At 40.8% G+C, this 20,991-nt stretch overlaps 1 protein-coding gene across 1 annotated transcript in view; it reads left to right on the top strand.

The window, feature by feature from the left end:
- The window catches only part of LOC311028667 (cadherin-10-like), a 29,341-nt gene extending 8,843 nt beyond the window's left edge, over nt 1-20,498 (top strand). Inside the window, exons 3-12 of the mRNA XM_084033365.1 lie at nt 4,349-4,643; nt 6,948-7,067; nt 8,733-8,900; nt 10,363-10,544; nt 11,235-11,488; nt 12,496-12,632; nt 12,749-12,870; nt 13,762-13,870; nt 15,081-15,332; nt 19,203-20,498. Of these exons, the coding sequence (XP_083889491.1) occupies nt 4,349-4,643; nt 6,948-7,067; nt 8,733-8,900; nt 10,363-10,544; nt 11,235-11,488; nt 12,496-12,632; nt 12,749-12,870; nt 13,762-13,870; nt 15,081-15,332; nt 19,203-19,693 (2,130 nt within the window). The 3' untranslated portion in view covers nt 19,694-20,498. The remainder of the gene's footprint in view (nt 1-4,348; nt 4,644-6,947; nt 7,068-8,732; nt 8,901-10,362; nt 10,545-11,234; nt 11,489-12,495; nt 12,633-12,748; nt 12,871-13,761; nt 13,871-15,080; nt 15,333-19,202) is intronic.
- Nucleotides 20,499-20,991: the final 493 nt, after the last annotated feature.

Raw genomic sequence — 20,991 nt, 5'->3', positions numbered from 1 at the left:
AAAAATATAGATTTTAAGATGGCTAAAGAAAGTATTAAGGGCATGTTTTTTCTACTTTGAAATTGATTAATATAATCAATAGTTGCAGCTGCAAACGATACAGCAACAGATGGAGGGAACAATGGCAGACAGGCAAACAGAAGAGAGAAGGACTGAGAGAGATGGAGGAGGAGACAGAGAGATGGAGAATCAAGACCAAATGCATAAAACATGTTCATGCCCAGCTCAAAGCCATCAAAAGCCTTGATGGTCCTCCTCCTAAAGATCATTTAATGGCCTTTGCGGTGCACTGTGGGAGACCTTGTTTATTTCACATTCAATGAAAACCTCTCCAATCAACCCACACACACCCACCGACTGTCACTTGAGGTTGATTTCTTGATTTCGCCAATCAAGTCCGATGTAAAGAACAGCCAGCACCTCTTGCACCACTCACTTTTTTACTGAAAGGGAAGCGGTGCATCACTGTGCCGGCACCATATAATGAATGTGGCTCATATTGCTTATCAAGGCCTTCTAAAGACATACTGCTTTGAAGCTTACATACCGAGTGGTGTTGACGGATAATTCCCAGAACGATAAGGAAAATAACTGCATTAGATAAAGCAAGGTTTTGAGCAAACAGTAGCCATTATCAACACTGAATAAGGGCATATTGTATTTTACAAGTGCAAATATACTATGCAGTGTCCGTGTGTGCATCGAGCGCGAAAGAAAAAAAAAGCGTCAAATCTCATTTTAACTGACTTTCACAGGGCCATTAATGAGAGCGAGCACTCAACTGTGTGCAGCTGTGGTGCCCTACTTCTTAAGCAGGGCTGTGAAGTGTGAACACTTGCAATGCTGAGCAATACAACCACAAACTTTGGATTCTGGAGCATCTGAGTGGCGTGTTTGAAGCCACACTAAATCCTATTACACTCCTGTTACACTGTTTTGTCTGCTGGAAAATGTGCTGCTTTAAATTAGAAGGTAGCATCACTTTTGTTGTGTTAATATTTTACCAATAAGTATCCTTGACACATTTCTGCATGATCTTTTTTAAAGAACCACCAAAGCACACAGAATACTGTTTGCCTTACATTTTACCTGCATAATATACATTATAGCAGAGCGTTCCAAACAAAGAATTCTTGTGTGTGTCTTAAGAGACGGAGGGGAAGAGGGAGGAAGAGTAATTCTGTATCCATTCTGCACTCTATTTTGCTATCTCCTCTTTGCAGCACCGAGCAATGCTTACCAGAGACCTGACAAGAATTGCCAATGATTTTGCTGCTTTACTGACAATTCCTTAGTGTTTGTGCAAGGCAATTTAACTCATCAAGGCTCTCTTCTGTTCTTCTGTTGTAAGGCCTTGAAAAAAAGGCTGTTTGTGCTGCACGGCCTTGGAAGGAGAGTCACTAAATCTCAGCAAATATAGTGCGCTAGTGCGAACATTTGAATATGTTGAGGCTATGTGAAAAACACTTTGTACCGCACTCCAACAGCATCAATGACATGTTTTTCTCTATAGATGTAATGGATTTACAATGCATGTTAGACGCAACGTTTAGTTCACGTCAACATATAAAAACTCGCCTCTAGTATAAGTCAATAAAGATTAATTTAGCTTGATTTAAGTCACAGCACTTAATATATTATGTCACAGAGCTGCTCGATCATAGCTCATAATCATGATTATTTGGTCAATATTGAGATCAAAATTATTTATCACGTTAACTCACTGACTTTGCAATCGCCATGCATTTAGAAAGAACATGTAGCCTACATCTTAAAAGTTCATTGCATTAAGCTAGTGCACTTTGAGATCAGAATTAGGAGGCTAGAGCCATGAAGAACATAATCACAATAATAAACACATTGGTCGCATATATGAATGGTGATGAGATGGCAAAAAAGGTCACACTCACAAAGCACGGTAAATGTCATCGTGCAATGAACATGCGGCACAATCATCGCTTTTGTATTTGTTTTCATAACCGTCGGAAGCCAATTTCAAAGTGAAGTGCGATTAATTGCACGACACTATTATATCATTACCATTCCTACTGCACATTCCTGCAGTAATAGCAAGTAAATGTTTACATGGCATGCTGCCTCATAACTCAGTGCAGCTTTTCTTACTTCTGCATAAGCACCCCTTATTTGCACTTCCACTCAGTGAGAAATCTATATGGCCGTTGGGAGAGAATCTGTTTACCCATATGATTAGGGAGCTGATGTTATGTAGCCATCCAATAATTAGCAAAAAAGTGCATGAGGTAAGAGCTTGTGTCCCCCCCACCTAGACTCAGGAAAATATTATGTAAAATTAATACCACAAGGCTGTGTGAAGACTATAAAAATTCCTATTATCCTTTAGACAGCCTGGCTACATAGGGTGCAGGCTCCTTTGATGGCTCGTTGTTTGTTGTTTTTGCTTTTTTCTCTCTCACAGGATTAACAACCAAGACTGAAAATATGGTAATAATCAGATGAAAACTACAATTGAAAATATTCAGAAAATGCAATTTGTGTGGCCTGACACGGTAATGGTCTAATTATCACACTGGAAGCAGAGGTGTGTTTGAATGGTAACAGTTCCGAGTAGCGGTAATGATGTATGTTTCTTGTGTTCGCCATTGCTTAGTGAGCATGTTCCTCTGTCCCCTACAGCCCACAGTATACAGTACCACAACATACACAATGGCTTTCAAAGTAGAGAAAAGGTGACTGTGGCACTGTACAAGAATTTGAAGTGTGCATACTGCAGAAGTGTGCATACTGCAGATATGAAGCCCATTCCAATTCATACACTATCCTGCTCACTGAAATTAGCCTATCATTCATAGTCAATAGCAGTAGCAGCCTTCACATCCATAACACGTCATTAGTCCTTTGCTCATTCTTGGTGCAGCTAAGAAGATAATTCATATTCATAAATAATGAATACTGTCCCAGAACACAAATATATGTGAAAATTCAAGCTGAGTGATACTCTTCTTTAATAGACTTTGGAATTAATCCGCATGAAAATATGTTCAAACACAACAGCCAATACTGCGCACATTGTTAATTTGAACTTCTCATTTTCGTATGCGTTGCCATTTTTTCTTCTTCTTTAAATTCGGCCTGAGAATAGCTAACAATACATTCCTGATTCCCATTCAAAGTTTTACTGTTGACATCAGTCTTCCAACTGCGGGGGAAAAAATAATTAGTTCCCTCACAGCATGCGGACATTAATATTAATAAGTTGCTGATGTACATTCTGTGTCCCTAACTACTGTCATTTTGAAATGTGAAGATATGAGAAAGTGCTCTAAATATATCTTATGACAGATCCAGTACAGTAATGAGCTTGAATCAAGTGTATGTCACTGTGCGCCACCATTACTCCTCTGTGACATCTGGAGACACCTCAAGGTGATGGATAGGTCAGAGGTGACTAATTTTAGCAATTGCTGCGGCAGGTCAGGTTTTCATCATTTTCAAAGGCACAATTTGGAAGAAAAAGCCAAGACTAAGTAATGGATTATGTCACACTTGACATTGTGGGTGCCATGGCAATGATGGATCCCTCCATGAACTTACATTATTATTACAGTGTTCACAATAGAGTCAAAGTGTTCACACATCTAGACCATGGTCAACCAATATAGTCAATGTATTAATTCCCATGGAACTCTGGTTGGCGGAAATACACAATAAATAAAGTAAATAAAATAGCCAAAACAGCTAGCCTGGCCAAACTAAGAGAGGTGTGTGTGTGTGTGTGTGTGTGTGTGTGTGTGTCACTGGGGGGTAAAAAGTTCACAAATGTTACCTGGAACTAACGCCTTCAATAGTTTTCAATTTAGAAAAAAAGAGAGGATGGGAGAGGTCTGGCAACCATGGCACACAAGTCAAATTGGAGACATGATGCTGAAGCATTTCTCTCAGACAAATTACCTTTGGGAATACTGTGATATTGGGAGACCCATGGGCAGATATGTTTACATTTCTTTTAACATCAAATTTACTTTCATGTACACGTGTTCAAATGTTCACCCATGGTCAGAAACAGCTCCCAGCACTGCAAATACACTTGCTTTTGGCAACACGGCAGGTGCTGATTTGTTATTATGCGGAGGTGTTCAAGGGCAATGATTAAGGCTGGTTAATATTCTGGATAACTCTTTGTGGCTGTCTTTTTTCAGCAGAATGGCATTTTACACAGCTATGCACTGTTGCCATTGGTTACGCAAAATGGCAGCAATATGTTTTCTTGTCAGTCAGAAGAGCATGACATAAAAGATTGGGCAATTAGAAGCCCATACAGCATCACTCAATAACAAATTTGATAAAAATGAATCTCTCACATTTTCAGCTGCACTCCAACATGGACAGGGCTGATGGCAATGTGAAGTACGTTCTGACTGGAGAGGGGGCCGGCACCCTGTTCCTGATTGATGAGAAGTCGGGGGATATCCATGCCACCAAGAGGCTGGACAGGGAGGACAAAGCAATGTACACACTCATTGCAAAGGTACTGGATAGGAGAACCAATGCAGAGCTGGAGCCGGACACCGAATTCAACATAAAAATCCATGACATCAACGATAACGAGCCAAAGTTTGCAAAGGAAATCTACTACGCCAGTGTCCCTGAAATGTCGGAAGTTGGTAAGTTAGGGTTTGTATTACGTTAAAAAATGGATTGATTTGTTGAGCATACCCTTTTCGAATTCAAGCTGTAATGTGAGGTGTTGGCATTGGCCTGTTGGCTGGACAAAATCTACATTTGGAACAAGTCCCCTTAGACTCAAATGGCAAATGATATATTGGACTGCTAATGGAGAAAATGATCATTGAAAATAAAAACTTGAAATTATTCCAAAACTTATGGAACCAACAGAATGCTAAATGAGGAAACATTTTTGTAGGAAAACCAAAACCCTGCACAGTGTTGCTTTTCAGTCAGCTGGACTCCTGTATTGTGATGCATTCACTCACTGCCTCAAAGTAATTTACTCCTTTTGTGATTATTTGTTTGGTCAGGTTCATTGTGCATTCATAACAATTAATGGCATTTGCCATTTTTTCTAATAGGCAGTAGAAATACTGAAAGTTCAGATTGTCAGTCTTTCCAATTAAGGATGTGCTTCATTGCGCTTCACTTCATTCCATTCAAGGCATATAAATAAACCCATTGGCATGAATATAAACAAAGCTTCTGGAAAATAATGTGGGCAGCTTGAAATCAACCCTCAACTATGCAAACAAAAAAAAAATAATACACAGGAGCAATCAAGGGTAAATCAAAAACCAATCATCTGTGCCTCTTTGCAATTCATAATGTGGCGGCGTTCTTAGATTATTCGGCTGCATGGATACTGTCAAAAGGTGGGTCAGGGTCACCACTCGTCGTCCACGGACCTGCCTTATATGTTCAGACTGAACACACTAGTTAATAAAACCGTCCAGCCATGAAAAATCAGCAGGTCCCTTTTAAGCGGTGCTGGGACTAAGTGGGACAGATGTGCAAGGGTTCATTAGTATGCACGGAGACAGTCAGGCCCGAACAGGACACGGCAGAGGTCTCCCGAATGCCAAGGACGGTATTTGCAATGTGGTGTTATTGAAACGCTCGGGTGGATTATGCGGGACTTAATACGGAAGTGATTCAATGACAGGATATCTGAGAGAAGCTCAGTGCTTTTGAAGCTCAAATATTTATTAATTTGATCATATTTTCATATTTAATTTGGCACACGATGCGGCACACGTCGTCCAGGCACCTATCGATTGATTGTGGAGACTCGTTCATAATGTATGTACGGTAACTGTGGTTGGAGTTTTAGTGATCTGATACTGCTTGATTTTGCCAAATAACACTTCACAATGGGTGTAAACCCTGCTGGAAATACAGACGGCAGTGTCTCTGAGAACACATACAAGCACAGTACTTCCTGCTCTTCAGCAGAAGCTTGTCAGTATTTATCTGATGTCGCCACACCTCTGACTCTGACAACAGAGGTCGGAAAGAAATGCATCAGTAATATGACCTTGCTGAGTTAAAAGCAGCACTGGTTGTATGCAAAAAAAAACAAAAACAAGCTACAGCTTCTTATAGGACTCAGCAAAGACATACATATTTTTCTTTCTAATGTTTTTATTATATCATTTGCTCTAAAAAGAAAAGAGAAAGGTTCAGCTTTAAGACTGCTGTGTCAGATTGTCAAAGCCATGTGATAAAATACACAGTTTTACTGCATTTTGTGAATTGTATTTCAATTTGAAGTATTATTTGTTTTCAGCTAGGATGACATTGCGCTAGAAAATGAAAGTTAGAGTTCACTAAAAAAACACTTAGTTAGGTTAGAAAAAACATCATGGTTGGGTTTAGGCAACAAAACGAGTGCTAGATTAAGGAAAACCTCTTAGTCATGTGTAGGAAGACCGTCACTCCACAACAATACATTGGGACACGAAGGTCAATGCAATAGATTGCCTTTAGTGACTATGAACTGCTTTGAGACTGGGTTGTGTGATATAAGGAAGGAAAAACCTTCACTTCAAGTCTTGATGATGTATAAACTTTCAGCCTCACTGACATTTAAGAGACCCATATACATGAACCCCAGGTTTTAATCAAGGTAATAATTCTCACTGTGGTGCTGGCAGAGACTCAGATACAGTCTGCAAACTATTGTTTCATAATTTCACCAGCTGAAGCGACTACTTTGTTTCTTTTAAACGGGAAGAAACAACCAATGTCCCTGCTTGATTTAACGTCACTGGCTTGCTGCAGTAAAATAATGACATTTTCTCCAGAGCCCTGTTATTTCACATGGAATTAAAGACACATCTCTACAACTAAAAATACTTGTGGGTTTACAGCATCATCTCTCCCTATGAACAAATTAAATATAACATGTTGCAACAATTACTTAGATCGTGAATCCCTTTTCTGTCTCGTCTTTGCAGGTACATCTGTCGCCACCATTACTGCCAATGATGCGGATGATCAAACATATGGGAACAGTGCCAGACTTGTATATAGCATTCTACAGGGACAACCCTATTTCTCTGTGGATTCTGAAAACGGTAAGCCAAACCCAGCAGGATCTCCTGAATATGTGTAAAGAGGTCTCTTGCACTACAAAGTGTTTGTGAGAGTTCAAGCAGGATATGGATGTACTTTAAGTGCACATCGATAAATAATTTCAGATTCACTTTTAAATTTTATATAAAAAATGATAATAATTGCATCTTTTTTTTTGCTAAATATATAAATATTTGGACTGGGTTGCACTGACTTTTCAGAAATGTCCCTCTTAGTTTTGGAAACTGTCCTTCCTAAGTTCATATTATCCTGTTTCATCTGAGTGAAAGGACAACCTCGTTAAAGAACTACTCAACTCCAGGCCCACATTTAATAAGCAACAGAAAAGCTTGAAAAACATAACTAAATGGGGGAATGCAAGATGCAAAAGGAAAGGAGAAACCTAAAAATCCAGGCGCAGATAAAATCCCCAGGTCAAAATATTTTCCAACTGGAGGTTAGTGTAAACGAAAGCTGGGTCCTAATTCATAACTTGTCCTGAATATGATTGGTGAGATTCCGCTGGTGATTAAAGGTATCAACTTTTGATGTGGTAATGGGATCGCAAGACCAGTCATTATGCTCTGAAGACCTACACCCAACCAACTGCCAGACAGCCAGACCTCTCACTCAGCCGGCATGTCTGTTATGCACCCGTATGAATAGTCAAGATGCCAGCACACGAGATAATCCTTCCATGGGTGAGCAGGCTTATACAAGCACCTCTGCAGACCTCAAATATCAGCAGTTCCTCGGGCTGTCAGACATCCTGTTCAGAGAGGAGTTTTAATGGAGGACATTGAGACCCTGAGGTGCAAGCTTTACAATGCAGAGCTACAGTCAAAATGAGTCTGGTAGCAATTCAGTCCATGAAGTTCCTAAATGTGAATATTTAGTAACAACTTAGTCCTAAGAAACTAGTCTATATGATATAACACGCTTTAATTAAGTTATGCTTTTAAGCCATTTCAAGCCATTATTCACAATATTCTTTTTTCAGCATGCCTGAGTTCGATTAAAGTAATGTCTGACATTTTCAGAAGTGTGTTTACTTGCCTAAAGATAGAGGAGATGCTCACTCATTAGCTGGAAGCAGAGGGGAAATTGATAGCCAAGCTCTGTCAGAGGTCCATTTCAACAACTGCAAACTCTCTGATTGATACAGTGCATGCGTTTCTATAACATGGATAAAAGAGAAAGAGCAATGTGGTTTAACATACAGCTTACAACATACAGGTGGTGAATCTGACCCAAAACAGCTGGGCTCCATTTGCATGCAGCAGCATGGAAGTCATCTTTAACAGAAATCCCTTTGTTGTCCAACATCCTGAGTCTTGCACGTGGTTGGGTTTAATGTCCTGCACTATGGAGGCACATGCATCCTGACTATATCCGACGACTCGCAGTCTGTACATAAATGTACCATTTCCAACATGAGGAAAGTGTTGCCAGGGAAGATAATCCAGGCAGCAATTACATTTACCCCTTAAAACGTAATTGACAAACCAAATAAGTAGTATAGATGCAATTTCCTCGGAGACATGGTTGAGCACAAGGATGGAATTGATCTTAATCGTATCCCATAAGGCAGCAAAGGCATTTTCCATCCATTTTTTCATTAAATTGGCAAAAGTGGTGGAAATAATGTTTCTTTCTTTTTCTTCCAGGCACCATCAAGACAGCGCTGCCTGGCATGGATAGAGAAGTCAAGGAAAACTACCAGGTTGTGATCCAGGCTAAAGACATGGCTGGACAGATGGGCGGCCTTTCGGGGACCACCACAGTCAGCATCACCCTCTCCGATGTGAATGACAGTCCGCCACGCTTCGCGAACCGTAAGAGACCATTTCTTTCTATGCTGCAATAACTCATAACATACTTTTATATGTGAGCTATCACTCAACATCCAACGCAATTTGCTGCGTGCATCTTCAACACGGAGATTCAATGTATCCATGGCGTGAAGAAATGTACTTAACTTAACTTTAACTTTATTTATTTATATAGCACCTTTCAAAAACAAGTTACAAAGTGCTTTACAATAAAACAGAAAATATAATGAGATCAAATCCAAACATAAGATGAAAACATGATAAAAATAATTTAAATAGCTACAACAATGAACAACAATTAAGAAAAGGCCTTAAGGTAAAAGTGAGTTTTAAGAAGGGATTTAAAAGATGATACTGAGTTTGCCTGCCTGAGATCTCCGGGCAGGGAGTTCCATAGCTGAGGGGCCCTAACAGCAAAGGCCCGGTCACCCTTACTGACAAGTCGGGATTTTGGAACTAGGAGGGCCCTGTTGGGGGATCTCAGGCAGCGATGAGGCTCAATGTACAGTGCCAACATTCTTTTCCTGGCGATTGGGCTAAGTGGATGGGCTTAAACCAGTTGGATTTCATGCAAACCAGTTTAACCAGCATTAGTCATCACAACACCTTCTGGCAAATTAAAAAAATAGACGTCTTGTTATTTCCATGAATTGGGTTTGTGATAAGCAACATGCCAATGTGACCAACATTATGATGATTGACCGTGTGTAAACCATAGAAATAAAATAGGAGTAATAAGGACATTTGAAGTGTTTTCAGTGGCCATTTTATTGGTACAAAAGAAAATGGTGCCTGTTGTTGACAACACGAAACAGTTGTCTGAATAGTAAACAAGTTAGCTTGTCCTCCAGACTGGTGGTGAGTGAAGCTCATCTGATGTAACGAGTGTAGCATGACAGAATGACATTATTAGCAAGCTAACTAACTAGCCAGCTGTCCACTAGTTAGCTCGTTTGCTAGCTATCTTGCCAATTACACCACTTTAATAATGCAATTGTTACAGAACTGAGCAGATCAGATGTGTCACTAATCTGACAATAACAATATATTGTGAAGCATTACGTTGTCCTTGCTTTCTCTCTACGCTTTGTAACATTGCTAGCTTACTGCTAGTCGTGACTGCAAAACCAAACCCAAGTAAGCGTGACTTGCCTTGAGTCAGTTTACTTTATATGGAAGTGGCCTGTTATAGCAGTTGCAATGGCAACAATACGTATAAAAATGGTCTGACTCTGACCATCCTGCCAAGTTGATTTGAATATGAACGACGCTTCGACTCCTATTTTATTTCTGCTGTAAACACTGCAGGAAGAAAGTCATGGTACATTCAAGTGTGACACCTTGTGGTAAAATGTGTTATACCGGTCAGCTGTTTGGCTTCATATCAAACTGATAGTGAGTGCTACGTACTCCTGACATAAGCACACACATGGAATGATGTTTCCCCCTTCACTGTCACATACAGATTCCTTCCGTTTGACTGCTGTGGAGTCTACAGAGATCGGCGGTGCCATCGGACGCATTAAGGCTGATGATCCAGACGTTGGGCGTAATGCTGAGATGGAGTACAGTATTGTCGGGGGTCATGACATATTCAACATCATCACTGACCAAACCACACAGGAGGGAGTCATCATAATCAAAAATGTAACTCATTTGGCCTTTTCCTTTTCTGTGCTTTTCGAGCCTTTTATGCACTTTTTCAAGCTGATGCAAGCGCTGTGAGCTATTACTTGATAAATATTGGCTGCGCGATCAGACAAAACACTTGTGCATTGTGCTTTCAAACGGCTGCAAAGAATAGCCTTCAAGAACTGTTTGAAGCACAGCCTTTAAATTAATACATTTAAGCTACAAGTAATGCCATCTGTATGGACAAAATCATGCCTTTAAAATGTTATCTCGTTTTATTCTTGAGTTTCTCTTCACATTTGTATGTTTTGCTTTGAGCTGTCTTTATCTCGTCTCAATATGTACCTTCGACTTCAACAGACAGTCTCAAATAACAAAAAGACATGATGAAGTTTATTCATAGAAGAAATAAATATGATGGAATGTATTTCTGAACCGAGGTGTAAAATCAGATAGCCCAAGCCATTGAAATGAATAATATAATGCACCTTTTTGCTTGAAACTCCTTTTAGGTTTCTCCTTGAGATCTCTTGAGATATTCCCCTCACTTGGATTTGTTACTTAAAATTTAGAGTTTGAATAAGATAAAGGCAGACAAATGAAATGTAATGAATTACCTATCAGTGAAAGGTGGCAGATGTGTGTTTTTTTTTATGTATTTTTATGGAAAAGTCTACAGCTTGACTGGTGCGGTTTCATCTCCAGGCCCTGGATTATGAGAGCAAAAAGGACTACGAGTTCAGGGTGGAGGTGAAAAACACCTACCTGGATGCAAGGTTCCTCCACGGTTTGCAATTCAAAGACTACGCCACGATCAAGGTGACCATAGAGGATGTGGATGAGCCTCCCATTTTCACCAGGAACCCTTACATCATCGAGGTGCACGAGGACACGGCTGCTGGCAGCTTCGTCGGCGTGGTGTCGGCCAGGGACCCCGACGCTGACAACAAGCTAGTCAAGTATGCAACAAGAGCAGCGAGAAGCGTTTAGTGTGTTTGCCCCACATGCCAAATCCCTTCCCTACCTTTGCACAACAAATAACTTATCACTATATAACCCACGTAGAAATTAATCAATGACATGTTAAGCAAAGATTTCCTGAGCATCAAATGGATTTAATGGTCAAATGTTGGTAATTGGAGTGTTTTAAAACTCATTGTTCCTACTAATACTAGTGCAAAATCAATAAGAATACAAGAAAGACAAAGTCTCCTCGTATCAGTCTTTATAGAGGGAGAATGATGAAATGTGCCCACTTGGCAAAATCATATCCATCAGCCTAACCATGTGTCAGTGTGGAGGTGTTGGTGGTGGGGGGGAAAGATATTATTCATGGGTCCCTCCTGGTTATTTCCCAGTGGAAGATGCCGGCGGCCTTGTGAAGTGAATACAGACACTGTTTATTTCCCGCAATTATGTAAGCCCTCTGTGGCACAAAGTGAAAGAGCCTAATTTGCCGTATTGATTTACACAGCTCAGTGCTGCCGTCGCACACATATGGCGCCTGCCCGTCTCTGACAAAGAAATACGCCACTCTCGGCCCGTGCCACATGGCGTATTGTGTTGCAAATTTAAATTTCAGCAGAATATGAAAGTTGACTATGACAAATGAGCAAGCGCAAGGAAAGATGTATCATCTCTTGACAATGGAGAGCATGGGATATATTATCTTTTGGCTACGAGTGATGTACTGTGTAGACGTTTTTATGAAGTAAAAATGTACTTTGGTGTGTGTGTATGTGTGTGTGTGTGTGTGTGTGTGTGTGTGTGTGTGTGTGTGTGTGGTGGGGGGGGGGTGTTGTGAGTAGAAATGGGAGTAGAAAAGATCATAGCTGCACTCAGTTTTATGAGCGATATTACAGTTATGCAAATGTAGGAGAGACACACAATATGCTACATGTTCCTGTGTCAGGGAATGTTATTTTAGTGAGGTAAACAATGACATGTTTGTGCGTTATCCTTTCAGATACTCCATTGATCGGCATACAGACCTAGAGAGGCTGTTCAACATTGACTCCATGAACGGCACCATCACAACACTGAAAGCACTGGACAGAGAAATGTCCAAATGGCACAATATCTCTGTTGTCGCCACGGAAATAAGTAAGTGTTTGGATTTCTAAAATAAGTTTGAATTTTATGTTCCAAATATATGACTTTGACTGGCTATAGTTCTTCAAATACATGGTGATGGTATTTCTTGAATCTATTCATTTCAGATAACCCACGACAGACAACTCGAGTGCCTGTGTTCATCAAGGTGCTGGATGTCAATGACAACGCCCCTGAGTTTGCGATGTCCTACGACACATTTGTGTGTGAGAATGTCAAAGCGGGACAGGTGCTTAAAATTCATGATCTTCTGTATCTATAGGAATGTAGCAGTACATGGGATTGGTACTTTGGTTCATTACCCGGTTTGGGAGTGGAGGCTCGGTGACAAGTTTGGTACGGGAAAAAGCTAAAGAAATATTTGCTGTATCACGCACAATCACCTTTGTTGGTGGTCCTAGTTGTCCTATATCTGAATGCATTGATATGAACTTTGTTTAATAGGGGAGAAGGTCATTGATCACAATAAACACAAAGCTGTCAAAAGTCAGGTGATCACACTTCTAGATGCAATACAAAGATAGTACCTCTCACATAAATCTCTGCGTTGTGATACTAAAATAAACTTTAATCAAATTAACCTGCAAGCAGGTAAGACATGTGGTCACGGTGATGCTGTGGTTTTAGGAGAAGAACTCCCTACGTTAGAAAGCAGTTTGCAGTAGTTCTGGGCAAAGAGCCAAACAGAAGTTGGCACCATCATCTATCAGTCACTTCTTGACATTTGGAGAGAAAGTGTCTGCATCCACAATGATCTCTCCATGTGCATGGTGTGTAATGTCAGATTAGTGTCAAGACACTACCATTCACAAAACACGTGTTTAAAGAGACAGAAAACCCTGTTATTATCTAAACAACCCTCATGAACTACAGATTATTCTACGATGAATTTCATTGGCCCAAGCTTACTCTCAGTGATTGTATTATGTGTTTTCCAACAGTGAGCTTCAAATGCATCTTGGCATATTGGATACAAGTATTAGCTGAATCAAAAAAATAAATACATACATGCTTTCCTCTGCATCATGCGTTTAAAATAAGATGCTTAAAGATTTCCCCATGAAGAGGAAGAACAACAAGCCTCCATGTGTTTTCTCATACTTTGCTCTGTTCTCCGCAGCTGATACAGACAATAAGTGCCGTTGACACGGACGAACCCCTTGTTGGACACAAGTTTGTCTTTAGCATAAGCGCCACCAATCCAAACTTCACCATCGCTGACAGGGAAGGTAAGCTACACATTGTTGCATATTTTAAACATATCTAATTGCTTCTCAATGTGTGTTCAAATACGCTGTGAGTCTAAAGATTTCAATCTCGGTTGATGTGGCGAACGGGAAAATGGGATTCGATATGATGTTAACGGTAATGCCTGGTTCACACTGGACGCGGAAGTGCCGCAAAGCAGCCCACTACTATAACATAATTTAAAAAATCCAATGACAAACATAATTGACTCTGCTATTTTTTAATAAATAGTGGATGGGTTTTGAAATTTGATCATGTGGGTGAATCAGGGGAAATGATAGTCTGGGAGAAGAGCAGGGAGAGAGGATGCATGTTTACTATCATGTATCAGAGAGAGATCCATTCTATCATATGTCACATATATATCTTTTTGACTGAATTATAAGTATATTTCTTGCCAGATTCATTCGCAGCAAGTGGAGAAAATAGACCAGACCCCCAAACTATCAATCAAGATTGCGCGCCGGCCCCAGACATCCACGCCCCTGTGTTTCAGGGACATTTTTTTTTTAAGTTATAAAATCAAACGTTCCCTTTGAGTGATTTTAACCACTCTATGATGCATTTTGTTACGGACCAATTTTAGTTCTTCTGTCGTACAACAGAAATGCTTTGATGAAAAGAGTGGTGATGCTCCCAACCCTTCTCAGGGAGAGAGAAATAGAGGTCATTCAGAAAGCATGCAATAACTTCAAACACTGGATCTTTATATGCCCCTTCTTATTCAGCATACGTGCATCAGTATGCCCAGTCATCGTTTACAACTGATTCAGAGTAAATATTAAGTTCCTCAACTACGGAATTTATTTCAGTAGAAAAAAATAAAAAGGGGAAAAAAAATGCATCAGACTTAAAAAGGAGACTGGAAATTCCACTAATAGTGGTTATAAGCAAATTTTGGAACTTAATTACATGTGCAAGAAGTGTGGCCATGCATAACCACTATGTTTATGTCCTTTTAGAATTACTAATTAAACTGTCTTTGCTCAAAAACTAGGCTAAAAGGCTAAGAGGCTAATAAAAAGTAAAATAAAACAAGTTATTTTTAATTACTATTTTAGACGCCTTTAATTCTAAATGCCCCCACAAAGTTATTAGGGAATAAAGACGGTAGTATTTCCCTCTACGACTGCTTGGCTAAGTGAAGCATCCCATTACTGACGACTTTCACCTGTTTGTATCTTTCCACAGATAACACTGCCAATATCCTGACGCGGAGAGGAGGTTTCAGCCGGCGTGAGATGAGCATGTATTTCCTGCCTGTAGTGATTTCAGACAACGACTACCCCATCCAAAGCAGCACTAGCACACTAATCGTGCGAGTGTGTGCTTGTGACAGCCGTGGAAACATGCAGACTTGTAACCCAGAGGTCCTGCCATTCTCAGATGGTCTCACAACTGGAGCTCTGGTGGCCATACTGCTCTGCGTCATCATTCTCCTCAGTAAGTCCCCTCGTGTATGAGCAACCCTGCTGCCTGTCTTGTGATGCTGCTTTATTTGTTCGGCTATGGCTGCACTTTGCTGCTCGTCAGTCCGTCTATTCAAGTCAAGTTCATATTAATCAGCCAGAATCAAAAATCACAAATTAGCCTCACAGGGCTTTGAAATCTGTGAACTATACAACTTTATCCTCAGACGCTTGAATAATCATCAACTACAAACTGCCTCCTTGGTTACTGTTGCTATGCAATCAAAGGTTTCCGTTTTTGCAGAGCACATAATTTACAGTAATAACAGTGGCAGATTTTGAAATTTGCAGCTGTTTCTTTTTTAAACAATGGGTCTATGATTAACAAAAGTTAACAAAAGCAGACATGTCATTTCCAGCCAGCAACTGTCGATTTTGCTGTCCCAAATGACAGTTTTTGCCATTTAATGGTGGCTCTTTGGTTGAAAACACTCTAGCTGAATTCTTTAATGTTTCCAGCCAACTCTTTTGTAAAACAAGAAGCATTTTAAAGGGTTTTTAGTATCCACTTGATGAATCAAGAGTGAGGTGAAAGCCTTTTTCTTGTATTATGGGAAAGGAACACAAAGGTTATATTAACGATTTACTGTAAATAAGCGTCAACAGGGCAAATTCACAAAAGGACTGATGGATGGATTTTTGTGTCCATTAAACCTATTTTCCTCTGTGTTATTGTTCATTTTTAATTAGCCACATAGATAAATTCACTCAACTGCAAAACATTATGGCCGTGTTTGTCCTGAAATGGCATTGGCACAATACCTTTTGCGAATCGAACCTTGAGACGGAGAAGATAGCGACTGCGAGCGTTGCAGATATTCATGTTACTATGAGCGATCGTCTCACTTTATTATGTGGCATATAAAGCAGGACATAAGCATATATCCATCCAAATCCACATAGACCTCCATTGCTACTATGACTCAGAACCAGCTGTCCTTTTATCATTGAAGCTTATCGAGGACAAGCTCTGCGAAGGACAAGATCCAGACAAAAGATCTTAATGACCTTGCCACAGAATACATTGTTATCTTTGATGTTGGTGTTTTTTGGTCAATGGCACAGACGCGGCAGAAAGCATGTGAATACAACATGGCAATTCAACAGGCCTCGCTTTCATATGATCCATGCCGTAGCCAATTTATGGTGTTAAAGTCAATAACAAGGCCGGGGGTGAGTTGCTTCGCTCAAGTACATGATGCTGAGTGCCCACATGGAGGGGGGGATGTGAATATCTCTGCTCCAACAAGTTCTATCATTACAAACAGCACATCGATTGAAAGCTTTCCCAACTCACTGCAATCAATAGTGATACTGAAAATATACATTTCTGCCAGCAGTCTCCACTCTGGCTGGCACCAGCTTAGAATATTAATGTAACCATTATTGTGACATTTTATGCTTGCGATATGCTTATACTTATGGCAAAGTAAGTTGTTTGTCATCACCTTCTTAAACGTCCCATGTGGCTCATATGACTACTCAAACTTTGTGGTGAAAGATCAAGTCACACGATTAACTTTTTTCTTGGTGTAGGGGCTGCCTCTGGAACTTCTTGGAGTAGAAGAGTCATATTTTTTTGTTTAGGGACAATATCAATGGAGAACATTCTCTTATAAACATTTTAATTATTAACACAATGGTTGTATACGAATATACAAAGCATAGTAAGCATGAGGAGATCCGTCCAATGTGGGCTGGGTGGGTTGCCATCATCACCCGGGCCTTACCAACAGCCGGTGCAGCGGTGCACAGACACAGAGGAAATGTGCCCGGTAAGGGCAAGCAAGCACTGGGGTAAGACCCCACAAGGGGACCCCCCCATAATAAGCGTCCGTCCCTGACCGGCTGAGTTGAATTCCCCAGGCAGACTGCAAAGTTTAAAAACTATTTTATATTCATTATGAAACTGCCGGGTTGCATTTGAATACACTAATAGGGTCGAAATCATCCGTGAAACTCCTGCCAATAGATTTTCCGATTGCCTATGTGAAGAAAAAGCAACAGCATCTTGAAGTGAAAAGCCAAACCAATTTCGATAAATTGATTCCTGTACAGCCCTACTGATGCAAAACTTAGACTTTGTCTGCAACCATCCACAGTGATGTTTTTCCCAAGTAATAAGGACACCATGTTACAAATATTATTCCATCTTTGCTTTGAGAGGAGACATCATTTTAACATGACCACCAGAGGTTGAACATCAAGAAAACATGAAAATAAGACTTTTGAACAAACAACCGATGCTGTCGCTATGTCGATGCAGCTGCAGCAAAGAAACTCTTGGCAAAAACATTCTCACCCACTGCAACAGGAGTGGTACAGGAGGGTTTTTTGGCGGCTCTTTTTAAAATGTAAGTGGTCATTAGGAATTAGAAAGGTCTAATCAAAGACCCTTTCATCTGTCATATAAAGTGTTTCTCCCTCAGGAAATAATACTGTGGTTTAACACTCCATTCATTAACAAATAAATCCCCTTAACAAAATGGTCCATGTATTTCCCTGATGTTCCTGACATCCGAAAGCGCCACTTCAGTCCTCCTCGTGATCTAATGCCGTGTGTAACGGCATACAGCGCACAAAAGCAAGAGTGCCTCCATTTTACCCAGCAAAAAGCAGAAATGTGTAGTGCTTGTGGTCAAGGGTATATCAATAAGTAATGGGTTTCAACTTTCATTGAGCTTTACTTCGCTTGGCCAAGCACAATGCTTGATAGGTGCATTCATGACTGAGTAGACATCAGTACTTTAGGAGTCCTTGCATACTGTTGAACTGTTCAATTCAACTTCCCTCATGAATGCGTGGATGCCCATGTGCTTCTACTGTGCTGTATGAGCCTAGATCCCTTTCCCATTTTTGCCATTTGAACTGCACCCTTAAATTAGTGATACACGCAAATGAGTATTGACCAGCTTTTCCTCCATCTGCTTGACTTAAGTCCACATTTTACATTCTGTGTCTGGAGGTGGGCAGATCTTCTCTCACATATCGAGCACACTGAAGGTTAAACTTCCACGCTCTCCTCGAGCAAAATTTCATGACATCTGCTCATTATCTGACGCTTTTCGCGCTTGAGCCCCCCTGACAGACTGTCTCATTCACCTCTGCTTGACTCCGACAGGCGGGTGCTGAGCTGGAACGGCTCGCTCTATCTAGTCCTCCTCGTTGCAGCCCTCTGCACTGTCTAAAATTGTGGCACCGGTCAGTCACAAGCGTCCGCAAAGAACCGTAAACAGCCACCTCCTCCCCCATGCGACTCATGTTGAAGGCGTTGTAATTAACACCCAGGTGGGAGGCAAGTAGACAACTTCAGTACCTGCTGGCAGGACAGAAAAACAGGGGGAAAGGAAGGAAAAGTAAAAGGAGCACAGGTGAAGCAGGAATGCGTGCTGGTCTAAAATGACAGATCGCTTCCTCTTTTCAAAAGAATTATGGGTTTATTTAAAAACTTGCAACCACACTGTGCCACTCCCTGGAAACATGCTCACTCTGCATTCTCTGATTGTCTTTTACTGCTGAAAGAGAATGAAGGAGATGAGATATGAGGCTGTGTGCTGGCGAGAGAGAGAGGGGGAAAATAAAAGGATCATCTCACCGCTGTGCATTTTATACAGTGAATGTGCTATTCAAAAGGAAAAAGAAAGGAAAAGCCTTTTCACTGAAACTTTAATAATAGGAGGTGAATGCCTGCGGCAGTGTTGGGGATTTATAACTGGTAGCAAATGTGTCTTCCCTTTGCACTTCTGCTCCCCTGTGCTCTTTAATGCATGACACATGTTAGGAGGCACACATCTTATGCTGAGCTTTTCCCTCTCTGTATTTCCCACTGTTTTCTTTTGTGTAGTGATCGTGGTGCTGTTTGCTGCCCTGAGGAGACAGAGGAAGAAGGAGCCTCTGATCATCTCCAAAGAGGATGTCAGAGACAACGTTGTCAGCTACAACGATGAAGGGGGCGGAGAGGAGGACACTCAGGCCTTTGATATCGGCACGCTGCGCAACCCAGAGGTGATGGATGCTAACAAGCTGCGCAGGGACATCATTCCTGAAATGCTGTTTCCCTTTCGGAGGACATCACCTATAAAGGATAACACTGACGTCAGAGACTTCATTAACGGGAGGCTTCAGGAGAACGATACGGATCCGACAGCGCCCCCCTATGACTCGCTGGCCACGTATGCTTACGAGGGCAGCGGGTCGCTGGCAGAGTCCCTCAGCTCGCTGGAGTCCGCTGCCACTGAGGGGGACCATGATTACGATTACCTCAGCAACTGGGGACCACAATTCAAAAAGTTGGCCGAGATGTACATAGGGAAGAGCCCTGACAGAGAGACCTAGAAAGAGCCTGTATGCGCTCTCTTTTTCTTTTTTTTTTCAAGTCCATATTTTCTGTCTGTTTATCTAGCTAGCTAGCCAGACAGCTATGTGTCTAGTTAGTTAGCTAGCCAGCAAGTTGAGCGTCTGTCTACCTATCTATCCAGCTATCTATCTGTTTATCTGTCTAGTTTGCTAGCCAGCTCGCTAGTTAACTAGAAGTCTCTTTTGATTCTCACACGTGCGTGTGCACACTCACTCACGCACCAACAAGATTCCTGCAGTCCACCTGTGGACTTTGCTGAAATGGAAATCAAGACTTGAACTGAGTTGGATTTTCTGGTTAATGGAGCTAGAGTATAATTCTCAACGTTTTACTGTTTTTGGTCATAATCAGTAAAGATGCCTTTGGATTTTAGGATTTTTTTGTGAACAATGGTGTGGACAATGTGTTTTGTAATTGACCTGAGAGATAGTAGTATTGTATACTATCAATGTTCAATGGCACTGGACTGTGTTTGGGTTGGGTAGGGAAGGAGTCAAGTGGTTTTTCGAGCCACCTCCATTAAATACTGTAAATGTACAAAGTGTTTTTAATGATGGACATCCTATATACTATTTGCTATCTTTGTTTGACAAGCAATGTGAGTGGTTGGTGCAGTTTATTTGTCAAGACTGTGAATTCATCTCATCATATAGGTGTAATATGTAATGGAAAGTGTGTGTTGTAGGAAAACTGTCATACACTGGCAATTCACGCTGTTTGAATGCTGAGTCATTTTGTTTTATATTTATATTTTTATACTTATTTTCTCAATAAAATGATGTATTAAAGAAAAAAAAGAAAAAAAGAAACAGCTACAGTTTCAGTCCATTGCCTGCTTTTGTGGTGAAAAGGGCTCTAGGTGGAGTTATTAAAGGGGCGGATCATTATTAACGAACATGAGCTACTCTCTCTCTCAAATCCAGAGACCAAAGAAGTAAGTCTCAAACTTGTGTCATCCTGTATATAGTCATGACAATGAATAAGTGACTCATTTCATGGACCCACAGAATGTTTTTGTTCTCACTTCTCAATTTGCATCAGGCAAAACAGCTGATGGAGTGGAGATGCGTGTGCAACCGGGTGATCAAATGTGGATTCAAGCAGATGTGGAGCTCTTGCTGTTGTTCTGGTGTCGGGGAGGTTTGGGGTTCACAACAACCTGAAAAAAAATATATAGTTCATCATAATTAAAAACCACTAATGTAAATCTTTTTGTCTGCATTTTCGATTGTCCGTTTCAACCACATGTACCGACATAAAAACAGGAAGGAAGTGG

This window comes from Eutrigla gurnardus, assembly GCF_963514095.1.
Source record: "Eutrigla gurnardus genome assembly, chromosome: 18".
Classification (NCBI taxonomy): domain Eukaryota; kingdom Metazoa; phylum Chordata; class Actinopteri; order Perciformes; family Triglidae; genus Eutrigla; species Eutrigla gurnardus.
This window is presented reverse-complemented; position numbering and strand designations above follow the sequence as displayed.